Genomic DNA, 16620 nt, shown 5'->3' with positions numbered 1-16620 from the left:
TATTATACTTTGTATTTGTAGTATTATTTGTAGTATTATTTGTAGTATTATTGCAAATAATAATTGCATTATTTTGTTTTCTTTATATCTTTTACAGAAAGCTTTTAACTTTTGGAGGGCAGGGATGTTTAATATTTATCCAGGAAGTTGAGATTTTTTTCATTCTCTAAATTGTCTAATTAAAACTCATGTCGTCTTAAATTTGTACAAAGTTTCTGTCCAAGAGTCAGGTGGGAAAGGAAATGAGGCTTATCCAAATAGAAGGGGGAGAGATGAGGAGGACACATGAAAACGATATCCAGAAATACAGCAATAATTTTGCGTCTTCTGCTGTGATTCCTGAGAACTTTGACAGTTTCTTGGGATCATATCAGTAAACTCTGAAATGATACATATACAGACTTAATTTGTCTAAGCCTGAGTTTCACTATTTGAGGAAAAGTAATCCCTACGGAGAGGTTATACCAGGTAAGCAGGTAACTGAACATGTGGCTCAGTCTTGGGTATTGGTGATCGATCAATGTAGTTGAACTCAAATGTGATAGGCGCCAATGCTGAAGGGACCAAAACTAAAGGAGTCCTCACTCAGAGTGTCCCTTTACCAGTGGTTCCAGCTCCTCCCCCACGAGTAAGAAACCAGTCTTTTCTTTATTACTGGATTAGGATCCCACAGTATCCAGTAAACTCAACAGTGCTAGCTAAGAGGTGTAATAAATGGTATTTATTAAGTGGTTTAATAAGGTTTTTGTGGATAAGTGTGACATGCTTCTTTTGAACTTAAAGATGTTGAGACTAGCCAAGGTTAAGAAGGAGGGAAGTTTGAAAAGAAAGAGGTGTGAGGTATATAAACACGGAAAGGAAGTGATGGCAGAGCAAAGAAATAAAGCTAATAATGTACACTCGTGCACATTAACTGTAGATGTAGTATTGGTCTATTGAGAAAAGTGGCCTTTCTTGGGAAGGGTGATCTCAAATTCAGCCATGCCTTCTTTTTTGTATGAATGTCCGTTTCTTATACACCCCAGCAAATGTTTATTGAGTGTCTGCTGTGTCCCGTACACTGGGACGTGTCGAGATGAATGGGACATGGCCCCCGCTCCCAAAGAGTTTTAGTCTCATGTGGGAGGTGGGGAATATGTTACCCAGTAGATGCCAAGTGTTGCTTTGGATATCATCTCAGGAGGACAAGAAATAGTGGAGACAGGAGAAGTGGGCCCTCCCCTGGGTGAGTCAGGGAAGGATGAGCTTCAGGCAGCAGAGACCCCACTACAAAGAGTACCTGTGGGGGTCAAGAAAGATGAGAACAGAGAGGGGCTGCCCATTGGATCTAGCAACATGGCAGCTGTTGGTGGCAAAAAGGAGAATGGAATAGCCCCAAGAGTGAATAAGTTCTGATGAAATTCACTGGAATTTTGATGACCTTGTTTTATTACAGGTTTGAGGGGAGCTACTTTCTTCACTTGCTAAGCTGCAAATCATTCAAAGAAATTGTGCCCTCAAGCTGAGTAGATAGGCCCACTGTGGTTTGAGTAACTTAGGAATCTTGTGGGGTCGGTATGTTGAGTCTCTCCTTCCTTTTAGTCACGGTTCAGGATTTTCACACACCACCATGGTCCAGGGCAAGCTTCTCAGCTTTCTAGATACCCTCTCAGGGATCGTGAAGCAGCAGGCCTGCCCCGGGAAGGTCAGGATTCCTTTTGTAAAAGCAGTGAACACTACATGTAGCCCAGAGAACCTACTCTCTCTCTCCTTCCCCTCCTACGGGCTCACACAGAGAAACAGATGCTTTCATATAATTCTCAGCATCGAAGCACATTTGCTCTACTCTGGCACGAAATATCTGTCCAGGACCAAATTCTTCAAACCCCCAGGCCCCTGGTATGATTTTGAGCCCAGGCCTTGAACCTGTCATAAAATGTAATGGACAGTATATTTTTTAACTGCTGAAACCAGGGAGTTCATATAACCTGTGAAGACTGGAACAACGTCACGCTTCTTTCTGCCGTTTTCGAAGCATATTTGGAAGCATTTCAGAAACCACAAGATGGTCCCTCTCGTTGTATCATTTACCATAAAGACCAAAGTTCTTGACCGTTTTTGTACACGGACCCCTTTGGCAGTTGGGAGAAGATGTTATAAAGAATAATGTTTTTAAATGCATATAATCAAATACGTAGAAATTGAAAAGTTTTTTACATTTTATTTATTTTGAGAGAGGAAGAGAGCAGGGAAGGGAGAGAAATAGAGGGAGGGAGAATCCCAAGCACACTCCACACTGTCAGTACGGAGCCCGACGCGAGGCTCAAACTCACAAACCATGAGATCATGACCTGAGCTGAAATCAGGAGTTGGATGCCTAACCAACTGAGCCACTTAGGCACCCCAAATACATAGAACTTTTTAAACGCTATAGATTTAGACTGAAATTCAGCTATCAAATAAGTGTTAAAAAGGAAACCCCCATTTATGATATAGTCGTATACCTGCCTTTTTTTTTAATGCAGTAAAGAATGCAGTCTGACATTATTTGAAGTATTAGTGAGTATAAACAATATTTCAAGGACTCTGTAACTGCAGTTTAACATGAAAATATCTCAGATTTCTATCGATGACAGAGTCATAAGTCTTTCTAATACTTCGGTGGTTTGCTGCCTACATTTACAATGAAAGGAAATGCTAAATTTCAGCGAGAAGTTAATAAAAATGAAAATGTAATTTTTTCCTTTCCATCCAAGTTCACAGACCCCTAAATTCTCATCTAGGTTGAGAACCTCTGGGTTAAGATGCAATTTTGGTCACAAGTAGGAAGGCAAACGGTTCTACAGGTTACACGATGTGCATCCTACCTCTTCAGGGTTAATTTTATAGCTACTCCAAGCCCCAGTTCTTTTATTAATTTTGTCTCTTTCTTGCCGCTCTGTGCTTTGTAAAACTCGGTGTCATGTGCACTAGAGACCAAGGTGCTTTGTGAGCAGCTCTAAGAAAGAAAGGAAAGAAAAGGTTTGCCTTGAGGAGGCCTGGGGCTGTATCTTTCACCCACCCCCTGAACCCCAAGACTCCTTCATGGAGTGTTCTGTTGTTTTTGAGAATAAATGAAAGAAGGGCACAGTACAACTCCGAGGTGAAAGTTGTGGCACATGTAATGGTCAACACTGTAGCCCATGTGGAACCCCCCACCCATGGCACTGTTCTGGATCTGCTTGTGTTTTAGTCAGCCGTGAGCTCTGGGTTACCCTCCCTGGCTCCTCTCTTCTCTTTTAAGGATATTTCAACCAACCAATTCGGTGTGGTACTCACTGTGTGGGATCTCACATCCGCTTCCCCAGGAGCAGAATCTGGGGTGAGGGCTTCTGCCAGATTGACTCGGGGAGGGCTCTCAGAAGTGAGGGAGACAGAACGGGGTAGGGAAAAGTTGGGTTGAGGATGTGGCCTCTGGAGAAGTTGAGCCTCAGCCTAGTTCTGCGAGGGAGCCCGGGAGAATGAATCACAGCACAGAGCTCATCCATGCAGAGGCCAGCAGGCCAGCCGGGGGAATGGGGCACAGTTTAGTTTTCTATGATACATGAAAACTTACAGATCCAGAAGCTTGAAACAACCCACATTTACCATCTCATAGTTTCCGCGGGTCAGGAGCCCGGGCACGGCCGACCTGGGTCCCCTTCCACAGGACCTCAAAGCTGTAATTCAGGTTGTCAGCCAGGTCTTAGGTCTTGTCTGAGGCTTGGTGTCTTTTTCCAGGCGCACGTGGTTGGTGGTAGGCTTTGTCGTTTCTTTGCAGCTTAGAACCACGGTGGCTTGCTTCTTCAAGATTGGCAGGAAGAGTGTCTCCTGAGTCCAGTCTCTTAGCTCAGAGAACGCCTAAGCCCACCTATAAAGGATTCGCCTGAGTAGGCCCACCCAGATAATGTCCCTGTTGATCAACTCAAATTCAACGGATTTGAGACCTTACTTCCATCTGCAAAATCCTTTTGCCCAGTGCCATATAATGTAACATCGCGGGAGTGACGTGTGTCATATTTACAGTCCTTCCTGGACTCAAGGGGTGGAGGGAGGGTTATACAAGAGCATGAGTCATCGGGGGTCACCTTGGAACTCTGCCTGTCACAGAGCGTCACCTGGTAGGCATCTCTGGAGGAGATGGCTCCCATCAGCCAGAGGCCATCCTCTGAAGAAGGTTGTGGATGTGAGCTGCTAGGAGCCAGAGCCTGCTGCAGCCTGGAGTCACTATAATCACTGAAATAGAGGTCGAAGCTGATGTGGGACGAGCTGCCCTGGGAGTCTGATTTCTGCCCCTTGTGCTATTTCAATCTGCCAGTTTGGCAGGCGAGACGGGCATGAGGACGAGTGACTGCGTCACTCACGCAGCACTAGGTGGGCGGGCTGGAGTCCGAATGGGGGGGAATTTGCCACCTGTGGAGCAGCACCTTCCGGGAGCTTGGAGGGCTCAACTGGGTCACTTTTGAGACCATTCGCAGCTCTTAGGATGCTGCCTTGTCTGCCGCGTTTCCCTCCCGGTCAGAGGCTGTGGGAGCCACAGGATCCACGGAGCTGCGGAGGCGTTCCTCCTCACCGCGTTCAAAGGCTTCCCTGGCCAGAGCAAACCGACCCCCCAGACCCTGCTGCATTCACTCCTTCACAGAATCTAGGGGTGCGGAGGAAGGAGGGGTGCTGGTCCTGTGATCTCGCTGAGTCTCTTCACCTCTTGGCTTTTCATCTCTTTCATGAAGGTTTCCCAGGGGGCATAGGGATTCCCCTTGGGTATGCCAAGGGGGTGAGGGTAGGGTGGTGAGCAAGCAGGGACTCTGTCTCCCTATGTCTAAGTCCGTATTTTATGTACCGTGTGTGTATATACAGATGTCTGCTGCCTCAACTTTTTGTAACACTGGGTTGCTATGTGAGATCAGCTTCCCAGCAGGCAGAGCTTGAGATAGCAATTCACTTGCACAGGATTTATTGAGGGGCTCTCAGGAAAGGACAAGGAGGAGAGCAGGAGGGGACAGGGGAGGGAGCTAAGCAAGGCTTGGTTCCAGCATCCCAGCTGGAGGCCAGCCTCAGCCTGATCCCGCAGAGGAGCTCTGGGGCATCAGGGGCACACAGAATTGTCTCACCTTAAATCAAGGGAGCATCCCCTTTTCTACCCCCGTGGCAGTCCCTCATTGCCAGTGAGGAGGAGTGGAGGGCCTAAAACCCATTTTATGACGTGGCTCCCATTCAACCAAGGACATTTCTCTGTAAGAAGTAGCTGCGAGCTTATGCAGTTGGGGGATGGGTGCTCCAGCCCCGCAAAGGTCCTGTCCTCCCTTTCCATCCACGGTCAGTCGTTTGTGTCACCTCCGCAGTTCTTATCCTAAGGCTGGCTTAAAAAATTCGTGACAGTTCCCATTGCCCACAGAATTGAATGAAAGGCCTTCACCTGGTTCTCAGGTCCTGCCGCCTGGTTCTAGCCCGCTTTCCCCTCCCTGTCTGCAGCCCCTCCCTGCCCCTCACCCTGTGTTCTTGCCCCTTCTCAGGTGGTGCCCGTGGTGGTGGCAGTGAGATGATGGTGATGATGGTAATGCAGGTGCCACCGGCTTTTCCTGAGTGCCAGGAGCTCTCCATGGTGCTCAACATGCATGGTCTCCAGTCTTCGCAACAGTCCTGCCAGGTGGACTGTGTCACCCCATTTTACATTCCGTGAAAAGCAGGTTCGGAGAGATGGAGTAACCAATGTCACACAGTCTGTAGGAGATGGAGCTGGGACTCCCTCAGACCTGGGACATCTTATGTCAGTGTCCTTGCTCTCCACCTCGTCTGATGCCTCCGTTCCCAGGCATGCGGTGGTCTATGAGACCTCCAAACCATCTCCCCCAGCTGCCGTGAAAGACCTCTTTCCCATTCCTCCATCAGCCTGCTGAACTTCTAGTTTTTCCTCCAGAGTCACCTCGTCTCCAAGAACTCTTGGTACCCCGACTCACACCCGACTCTGGGCCCAAAGCAATTCCTTTTCATCAGATTCCCACAGTTCCTGAGCGGGCACCTTCCCCTCTGCATCACGGCCGCTTGCTCACACCCTCCTGCCTACCTCCTCTCTGCTTCACTACGCCTAAAAAGGTGCCTGGCACAGGCCCACGGCAACCAAGTGTTGGCCGAAGGCAAACGGCTGAAGTGCCGCAGGAGGGTCAACCACAATGTCCACGCACCCTTCCGCCTCTCTGCCATACACACCTGTCATCCCTGGCCCTGGAGGATCCCTGAGTGCCATGTCCTGGCTGTGGCTGCCACCTGCTACCTTGTCAGACAAGAGCATGCTCGGTGCTGTCCAAGAGACACTGCAAACTCGAGGCAGAGCTGACGTCCAGTTTCCACAGCCATGCTTACCAACCGTGAGTTAGCTCACCCCAGAACTATTAGCACCCCTATTTCCTCACTCCCGACATTGCTAGCAACGTAATGACAGCTGTTCAGGCAGGAGTTGAGGAGGGGAAACGTTCTTATGATAAAATGTGTTGTTCAATGCTAAGACGCATCCCAGCTTCAGAAACTTTAAATTGGAGGTGAGGGAGAGTCCTTAAAGTCAAGGAAAGACAGTAGGAGAAGACAGAAAATAATCAAGTGCCAGACTGGGTCATGAGGACACTGGGGTTCTGGGGGGCCGTGGCCAGAGGGCTGACATCGTCAAGGAAAGTCTCACAGAAGGAGCAGCCTTGAGCTGGGCCTCGAAGGATGGAATTCTGTTCGGTGGGGAAAAGGGCAGTGCAGACGTGGGAACCACGTCCCCACGTCCTTCACCTAACAGGAAGAGACCACCGAGTGGCAGCACAAAGGCCACTTTTCACTCTGGTGACCCCAGAGCGTCTCTCCTGATATGATGACTGAGGCCGACACACCAAGTGGCTACAGGACTGATGGCTGAGATGATGTGGGAGAAGGGTCGTGGAGCAGGAAAACCTTGGGTGCCTGGGTGGCTCGGTCGTTAAGCATCTGACTTTGGCTCAGGTCATGATCTCGTGGTCTGTGATTTCAAGCCCCACCCTGGGTGAGCTGGAGCCCTGCTTCAGATGAACCCCACTTCTCTCTCTTTCTCTCTCTCTCTCTCTCTCTCTCTCTCTCTCTGCCCCTTGCTCACTTGCACCCCCCCCCCCCAAGAAAAAAAAAACCTGCCTGGGTCAGCTATGTTCGCTTTTCTTTCATGGGTTACATTTTTAGCATTTTCTTTTGTGTTTCTTAGTCACCTACAAATACCTTTACAAGCCACTATGGGAGCTTGGGGATAGGAGATGGGAAGAGAGAATTAAGAGAGGAAGGGCAGGGCAGTAGATTAGAGGCCAAAATTTGGTTGCCCCTGGAGGACACATAGGCTGGATAATCTCTATGCTGTAATTAACATGTCTCTTTGCAAAGAATGTTACACAAGGATGTGACACGCTCTTAAAAGATTATTTCCAAATTGTCTAACGTTCTAATCCCCCACTAGCATATTTTGGAATGGATGCAGAGAAGAAATGAAAATCACAGAACATACAGATCAGCTAGATAAGCAGCACCCTCCCCCCCCACCCCCACATCCATACAGAAACTCTCAAACACAAGAACAAACCATTTCCAGATATCCAGCTAGACGTTGTTTTATCTTTGACAAGGAAAAAGCATCAGCAGGTTATGTGCTTTTCATAGATAATGTATGCAGATATGTCCATTGCAGAGTCATTGATGGCTTCCTGAGCACAGATGCTTCAGAGAATCCTACATCCCAGACTAATAACGTTGTTTCCATAAGATATTATATATAAACTAATACGTGGTCATAATTAAAATCTCTAATCTCATTGAGAAACTTTCAGAAATAAGACGTACTGATTTGCTCACACTTATTTCCTTCTCTTGTGACAGCATTTTTGGAGTTCGTTGAATTCAGCTGTTTTTCAGAGCTCCGTCTAGTCTGTGTTTATAAACTGTACTCGCCCAAAGATAAAGCTTTGTCTCTTCCCAGGGTGAATCTCGTCTCATGAGATTCTTGTAGTCGCTTGTGCTTTTCATAGAGTTTTGTTTAAAATTTTTTTCTGGAACTTTTTCCTTCAGCTTTAAATTAAATTTTTGTTTGTTTGTTTTTAAATTTATAGGACTCTAAGTGAAACACTTGGCCTCAGTTTATTCTCTCATAGAATGGGAAATCGGTTCTGGCTACATGTGGAGTTCATAATAAGAATTCATTTTGTAATAGAGCGGGTTTTTTTAACTCTTTTTTTTGAAGTTGCCATTTAAAAATCATGATAAAAGTAGTAGCCACAGGCGTGCCTGGGTGACTCAGTTGGTTGAGCATCCAACTTTGGCTCAGGTCATGATCTCACAGTTCATGAGTTTGAGCCCGTGTGGGGCTCACCAGTGTCAGCACGGAGCCTGCTTCTGATCCGCTGTCCCCCCTCTCTCTCTGCCCCTCCCCTGCTTGCAAGCTCTCTCTCAAAAATAGATAAAACAATAAAAAAAATAGTAGCCACAAATAAAGGGGATGCTCCACCTCCCAGGAAGTGGCTCAGTTGGTTGAGCATCCGACTCTTGATTTCAGCTCAGGTCACAATCTCAGGGTTGGAGGATTGAGCCCTATGTCGGGCTCCACGCTAAGCATGGAGCTTGTGTAAGATTCTCTCTCTCCCTCTGCCCCCCTCTGCTCGTGTTCTCTCTCTCTCTCTCTCTTTCTCTAAAATTAAAATAAAAAAGCACTTACTGCTCAACTACAGTGTGCTAGGGATTGTGTTAGGTTTTTATATAATTGTAGAAATTCGTGTATCATTATAAATGTTACTCCTTTCATTGTGGCCTCTTACCTTTCTGAATATTCTATCCGTTTTCCTCCATGCTTCAGTTTGGATATTTTCTGTTGACTTATATTCTGGATCCCTGGTCTTCTGCTTTGTCTAGTGCACAGTTGAGTATACCCTCTCTTGCCTTCACCACTGTCTTCTGCTTGGATTCCGCCTCTCATAGCCCCATAGAGCTGTGGGCTCAGCCAGTGCCTTGGGAGTAAATATGGTGTCCAATATCAGCCTTGGTGTGCTTCCCTTCTCTTTGGGGTCTTGGCCCTCAAGTCCAGGCGGTCTTAGTGGCGCTTGGCTTTCAGGTTTAATCTTCACAGACTCATACAACTCAGCTCAGAAACTCGGCCTCTTGGCCACCACTTCACATTCGCTTTCTTTGCTTCCCATCCCCCGCTGCCTCCAGATCCGTACACAGTGTGAGGGGTCCCCTCACTGTCCTTGCCTTCTTGTTGGGACCCTAGACTCTGAAGTCCTGCCTCTCTTCATAGTTCCCTAGTACCTTTAAACAGGTGTGTGTGTGTGTGTGTGTGTGTGTGTGTGTGCGCGATCCATCCAGCTTTTCTAGTTGTTACCTGTATTGAGGGTAGATCTGCAGTGTTACTCTATCATTATGAGAAATGTGAAATCCTCACCTTGCTTTTAAAAGAATCTTCAAGCGGGCACCCGGGTGGCTCAGTCGGTTAAGCATCTGACTCTTGGTTTTCAGCTCAGATCATGATCTCATGGTCGTGAGATGGAGTGGTGAGCCTGCTTGGGATTCTCTCTGTCCCTCTCTCTGCCCCTCCCCGCTTGTGTTCTCTCTCTCTCTCAAAATAAATACATAAACTAAAAAAATTTTAAAAAATTAATAGGAAAGAATCTTCAAGCTAATGAGAATTTTAAACTGTTATAACATTTGACTGCCATTTTAATCATTATGATCAAGGACATAAAAAGCATCCCACTTCTGGGGCTTCCTCATTCCTGGGCCTGCCTGCGAGGCTGTCACGGGCAGAAGTAGAGCTGAGCATAGGCAGAAACAGGGAGAAAGGATACAGGAAAGGGACCAAAAAAAAAAAAATCACATGTTTGGAAAAAGAAAAAATACCAAGGCCTCTTTAAAAAACACTTAGAGGGTTTTTCCGAAACCAATTATCTGGCTTAATGCTAGTGGCTTAGTTGCTGACCTTCTGTGTTATTTGCCCATTTAAAGTGAGGCCAGCCCTTCCTGTTTTCATTTAGCTGACCCCTGCAGCTGTGACTTAGCTAAGAAAGATGAAAACCCTTCATTTCTTGGGGAAAAGCAGCTAAGTAGGGTTCTAATTCACGAGGCAGGTCGAGGGTACACAGTGCCCCGGGCCCGCTTACTTCAGTCTTGGAGCAGGGAGGTGTGGAATCGAATCACCCTGGGCGGGGGGGGGGGGGGGGGGTTCCCCCAGACAGTAGTGCGTGTCCTCTTTTGGGCAGGTCAGTGGGGTCTTGTGACTTGATACTAATTACACTCACCCGTGAAAAGCCTAGGGTTCTACAAATAAAAGAGACAGAGACTTTGAGGTCTCTGACAGCTGCCTCTGTGCCCCAGGGTAACAGGGCAGGGTACCGCCTCTCTCGTAGAAACCCCGGGGGTGGGTGGCACCTGCCCGTCATGGGCTTCCCCTGCTGGATTTCCCACCTGAGTTACTTGTATTTCATTTTCAGAGCAAGGTTATGGGTTAGAAGGAGAAGCCTGAGGGACTCTCCAGGAAGGAACGGGAGTCCATAGGAAGGCATCTCGCTCTGAGGCCCTCACTCCCTCTTGTCAGCAGACCTTGTGAGGCCCCTCGGCCCTCTCCAGGGGCCCCAGGAGAATGTATTGACAAGTGAGGCGAGCTGAGGAAGGAAGAGGACCTAGTCCAAAGGAGAGTAGAACCCGTCCCTGGAAAGATGGGTGGGTGGGCTATCTTATAGGCAAAGGGCCTGTGTGGGTCTGTCCAGGGAAGGCTGACCCTGTACACTGGGGCAGGGGGACAGTTTTGGGGGAGGAAAAAGGAGGCACCATGTTTTAGGCCCAAATCAGTATATTTGGGGAGATTCCTCGTGGAGTTCGAGTCTGGAGACAGGGGATTTCTGTGCCGTAGCAAAGCTTAGTATGTCTACGCCCAAGCTCAACGCACCCTTGTCCCGCTGGTACCGTGATGCTGACTGATATGTGTCTGTACACTGGTGCAAGCTGAACACTAGGGCGTCCATAACTCTTGATGGAAGAGACGTCGTCCCCATAGCCAGTCCCCAGTCCCATCTCCTCTTCCTCCCAAGTCACCTTCCCGTCCCTCCCCTTTGTTCCGTCACCACTGCTGTGTCCTGGCACAGGCCTTCGTGATCTCTCCTCCGAAGCCCAATGGCAGCCTCCTCCTATCCTGCTTACACCCATGCCTACCCCCATCGGTCTTCTTCCGTGCTACAGCTGGAGGGATCTTTATAGAACACAGCTTCCTCCAGCCTCCTTCCTGGCCTCCCTGCCTCCCACCTATCAATGCAAGACACCAGAGGGGTTCTTCTCTAACACGGCCGCTAGCCTCATCTTACCCTCTTCCCAGTCCTTCCCAGCTCTCAGGATGAAGTCAGCACAACCTGTGAGGCCCCCTGAGAGCCAGTCTCTGCTTCAGCCTCTTCTCTCCCTACTCCTGCCCACAAGCCTGACTTTCCCACCTTTGGGAGTCAGATGCGATCCATCGGACACCCGTGTCCCCTCCACCCTGCCGGACCACCCATGCTTCCTGCCTGCTCTCTGGGATGATGTGGTTCTGTCTTAGAGCTGAGCCAAGGGTATCTCCTCTGGGCAGCCTTCCAACCCACCGGCCGAATCAGATGTCCCCCATTTGTGTCCCCACAGCCTCTTCTGTTTTGTGCATGTTACACTAGCTTGTCATCATCGCTTGCCTGTTTCCCCAAAGGTCTTTTACCTCTGTCTCCCTTGGGCCCGGAACGTTGCCTGGCATCTCGTAAGCACCCAATAAATTTCAAATTGAGCGTATGGTAAGTCCCCTGTAAAACGAAGGCCACCGCAGATTTGCCGCGAGCCCGGGTGTGGTCTCCACGTGGGCTCCTTCAGCTCTTCAAGCATCAGGGGACCCCTGTAGAATTTTAGCGTGAAAAGGTAGATTCTTAGGCCTTTTGGCCCGTCAGATAAGTTCAACTTTAGAAGCTTCAGTTCGTAGTGGTGGGTTTTTTTTGTTTTGTTTTGTTTTGTTTTTTTTTTTTTTAAGCAGCAAAATGTCAGCGATTACAGTCCGAGCCAGAAGGCTAAGCCTCCTCTATCCTAAGGAATTCTTCGCTAATTGCAGTGCTGATCTGCGGGAAGCTTTCAGAAATGAAAAGGAAACCACCAAGTGTTACTGCTCCTTTTCCTTTGCAGCTCAGATAAAACAAACACAGCGTGGGAGGGCCGGGGTCCTCTGGGGGGGGCGGTGTTGGCTCCATTCAAAATGCGGGACCCTCCTCTGCCTCCACCCACGGCTCCGTGTGGTTTTGTTCCCTTCGGCCCGGAGCTACCGGGACATGTAAAAAGAGCCGTTTTCCAAACGTCTTAGTTAAAACAGGTTTGTGCATCAGTGCCAGAGCATCTGGATGTCGGACTTCGTTACTCACCCCGAATAAGCCACACCATGAGTAAGGTTTCCCCCCGCGGTGAGCCAGGCTCAAGGGCCACGCGGCGAGGAGCGGCACTCGCTTGCAGACCCCCCCCCCCCCCCCGTTTCCTACTTGCCGCTTGTTCACACTCATCCTGGTGTGAGAAACATCCCCCACCCCTGCCCTGTGTGCTCTGAACGGATGACTTCTTAGGGTGATGTCCGAACCTAAAGCAGTTGGGATAACTTTTTTTTTTAATCTTTATTTATTTTCGAGAGAGAGAGATAGAGTGCCAGTGGGGGAGGGGCAGAGAGCGGGGGAGACACAGAATCGGAAGCAGGCTCCACGCTCCGAGCTGTCAGCACAGAGCCCGACGCAGGGCTCGAACCCTCGGACCGTGAGATCATGACCTGAGCCGAGGTTGGCTGCTTAACCGACTGAGCCACCCAGGCGCCCCGGGATAACTTTTAAATAGTATTTTAGAAACTTCAGGGAAAGCAGTTTTGCTTCTGGTTCTAAGAAGGAGTCTGGCTCTAGCACTAATTGGTAGCTTTGGGGTGGAGCGCAGTTTCTTTGAGCTCCTGAGCCTCTGTTGCCTCATCTATAAAATGGGAGCAATCATCTACCGAGCTCAGGTGTTACGCAGGTTAAGTAAAATAACATCTTGGCCAGTCTCTGGAATACATGCATTTGGTAGCCGGGAAATGATGAGTGATGTCTGTCTCCCCACCCCCGGATTCAACCTTTCCCCCAAGAATAAAAGCATAGGAACCAACTTATTTCAACATGAAGAATTTAAGTCCAAACCCTGAAGATAGTCAACTTTTATTTATTTTTTTTTTCAATGTTTATTTATTTTTGGGACAGAGAGAGACAGAGCATGAACGGGGGAGGGGCAGAGAGAGAGAGGGAGACACAGAATCAGAAACAGGCTCCAGGCTCCGAGCCATCAGCCCAGAGCCTGACGCGGGGCTCGAACTCACGGACCGCGAGATCGTGACCTGGCTGAAGTCGGACGCTTAACCGACTGCGCCACCCAGGCGCCCCGATAGTCAACCTTTAAAAACACCGCTAAAGCATTTATTTGTAAAACCATTCAGTTGGCACTCGTCTGTTATTCTCCCACCTCCAACAGTCCTTAAATTCTGCTTAGCAGAGTCAGCAAAGGCAGAAGAGATCTGGTTCCCAGGTGTGTGTTTTGCTCCCGGAAAGGACACGTATTAAAGATCTGTTCGTAAAATCTGAAGTCGGACGGAATTTGCTGGAAGCAGTTTACCCAAAAGTCTTCCCCATCACGCTCCTGGAGAGGTCCTGTATTTTGTGTCTGCTGAACGATTGAATCTGTTCCCGGCTGTGTTTTCTGAACACAAATAGAAATTGTCTGCAGGTTCCCCACCCACAGAGTCATTCATCTGTGCCCCTCTGTCCTGTCCCCATGCTCCACAGTGAGCAGCCACAGGTGTGGCCACATCTGGCTCCCTGCCCCACACCGCCCTGGCTTGGGTACCACCCCCTTTCCTGGGTGTGCGTAAGGTTTCTCCTCTGCCCTCCAGTGTCCCTGAGTGTCCACTCCACAGGCGACCTTACCCTTTTTCAGAGGCAGTCACAACAAAGACAGGAGGAAACAAAGCAGAATAAAAACCCTCTTTGACTTTCCTTAACCTGGTATCTCCCCCTCCCCTCCTCCAACTTGTTTGGTCACAGACCCTTTTATCTATTCCCCTCCTAGGGGACTGAGGTTAGTAGACCCCATCTTGGAGAAGGATGGGCCGTCGCCCATTCGCTTGTTAAAGCAAATCTGAGGACACACGTTGGTCAGTAAGGGCATCCATAGAACACGCCCTGTGCTGTGAGAAAAGAGGCACCACGGCCCTCCATCCTGACTGGACCGTCTCCAGGACCCATGCGAAGCACAGAAAACAAACCGCAGGATGCCACAGGGTCCGATTTGCCTGCATACGCCTAGACTGGACGAATATGCAAAAACTGACTGGCGTATCTGCCTCTGGAGAGGGCTTCTGGGTATCAGGGAGGGGTGGGAGCAGGCTCCTCGCTGTGCACTTCTTGGGAGCTTTAGAACTTTCTGCTGTTTCGAACACAGCTCCGATCTGTTTGAAATTCCACCAAACTTCGCACAGACAGTGGTGTGCGGGAATCCTTGGCTCTGCTGACGGCCCCGTGGTTGGCTTCTGCCCACCTGCCCAGCTTCTCTCGGTCCCTGGCAGGGCCACTCTTCTCCTCTGCTGGCTCCCTGCATGCTGGCCCTCATGGGGGACTACCTACCTCTCCGGGAACCCAGAGACCCCCGGAGATGGTGACGCCTTGTGCCCAAAGGCCAAGAACTGCAGGCCTGAACAGATGTGACTCAAAAATCCTTGTCAGCCTTGTGGTCTGGGGGACTTATCCTTGTATCTTCCTTTTCCTTTTTTCCGTATGATGGAGGATGAGAGGGCCTAGTTCACAGGGCTTGGGCCTGTTGCTCATCTGTCTAGAACACTTGCCACAGTGCCAGGCATCTTGTAGGTGTTCATTGTATGTTTGCTTGCTTGCTTGCTTGCTTGCTTGCTTGCTTCTTTCCTTCCTTCCTTCCTTCCTTCCTTCCTTCCTTCTTCCCTTCCCTTCCCTCCCCTCCCCTCCCCTCCCCTCCCCTCCCCTCCCCTCCCCTCCCCTCCCCTCCCTTCCCTTCCCTTCCCTTTCCTTCCTTCCCTTCCCTTCCCTTCCCTTCCCTTCCCTTCCCTTCCCTTCCCTTCCCTTCCCTTCCCTTCCCTTCCCTTCCCTTCCCTTCCCTTCCCTTCCCTTCCCTTCCCTTCCCTTCCCTTCCCTTCCCTCCCTTCCCTCCCTTCCCTCCCTTCCCTCCCTTCCCTCCCTTCCCTCCCTTCCCTTCCCTCCCTTCCCTTCCCTTCCCTTCCCTTCCCTTCCCTTCCCTTCCCTTCCCTTCCCTTCCCTTCCCTTCCCTTCCCTCCCTTCCCTCCCTTCCCTCCCTTCCCTCCCTTCCCTTCCCTTCCCTTCCCTTCCCTTCCCTTCCCTTCCCTTCTCTTCCCTTCCCTTTTGTGACCACCAACCTGTCCTTCCTTTGGGTCTTCAAGCCCTTCGATTTCAAAGGCCAGAAGTTAAGACTTTCAATCCTGACTCCACTGACCACCAACCCTGGGAAGACCCTAGGCCCCCCAGTATCATTGGATTTCCTGCCCCGGCACAAGAGCCGTATTTATGTCAATACAAAAGGTCTTTGGTCACCAAAACACCACGGATGCAAAGGGTTAGCCTGCAGTGGCGCACAGACGCTCTCCCGCCCGTCAGCTGGCTTCTAAGAATATTTGGAAGACGAGTGAGGTAATGCATTCCATATGCTAAAGAGAAAGACGATTTAGCACTGTGCACGGTAGAGTGGGGACGGCCCCACTGGGTCACAAGGTGACCTTGGATGAGACGTTCCCTGCTTTTGGTCCCAGTTACCTCATCTAAAAGGTGTGAGCAGTAAAATCTTCCCTCGCAAGGGTGGCTGTGAGGACCATGTGAGGCCATCCATGTGGAAGGCCTCCGTAAACTGTGAAATGCTCCGCACGTGTCGGCCAGTATTAGCGGTTAACACGCGTGCTTGTTTATTGTTTCAGCGGAGAGTTCAGGACGTCATCAGTCCCATCGTGTTTGAAGCTGCCTACAGCCTGGGTGAGCATGTGACCGGAGACGAGGAGAGGGAGCTGCCGCCTCTGACACCAGTGCTCCGCTGGAAAAAGGGACAGAAGATTGCCCAGAAGAATCAGGTCAGAACCTTGAAGCTCTGGACCGGGGCCCGGGGTGGCAGGTGCCTGTGGCGGAAGTTGTGGCCCTGGCGGACTGTGGCAAGGGCACACCCCCTCTCTGCGCCTCTCTTTCCTGATCTGCAAAATGATAGAACACATGTTTCGTGGGGGTCCTTCTAACAGCCACATGATTTAAACGCATTGAGGGAGTATTCCTCATAATCCCTTCGAGGCCATGAACTGGTTCCTTGGCCCCTGAACCTGACACTTGTTCCTAGACTGTTTCCAGAGCCCAGATCACACAGTAGGTGCTCACTAAATGTTTTGTTGGTGAGGGCATGAGTGACGTGAAGAAGCAAGAGCATCATCTTGTCGGGGTGCCGGAGGCTCAGTGGGTTGAGCGTCCGACTTCGGCTCAGGTCATGATCTCGCGGTTCATGAGTTGGAGCCCCGCGTCGGGCTCTGTGCTGACAGCTCGGAGCCTGGAGCCTGCTTCG

General features: G+C 49.8%; 1 protein-coding gene across 4 annotated transcripts in view; it reads left to right on the top strand.

Annotated features, from left to right (window-relative positions):
- The window catches only part of ITGA9 (integrin subunit alpha 9), a 362074-nt gene that overhangs the window by 159087 nt on the left and 186367 nt on the right, over window positions 1-16620 (top strand). For all 4 annotated transcript variants that reach the window (XM_023260749.2, XM_023260752.2, XM_023260750.2 and 1 more), the window contains exon 16: window positions 15995-16144. In XM_023260749.2, coding sequence (XP_023116517.2) covers window positions 15995-16144 — 150 coding nt within the window. The remainder of the gene's footprint in view (window positions 1-15994; window positions 16145-16620) is intronic.

Source organism: Felis catus, chromosome C2, assembly GCF_018350175.1.
Source record: "Felis catus isolate Fca126 chromosome C2, F.catus_Fca126_mat1.0, whole genome shotgun sequence".
Classification (NCBI taxonomy): domain Eukaryota; kingdom Metazoa; phylum Chordata; class Mammalia; order Carnivora; family Felidae; genus Felis; species Felis catus.
This window is presented reverse-complemented; position numbering and strand designations above follow the sequence as displayed.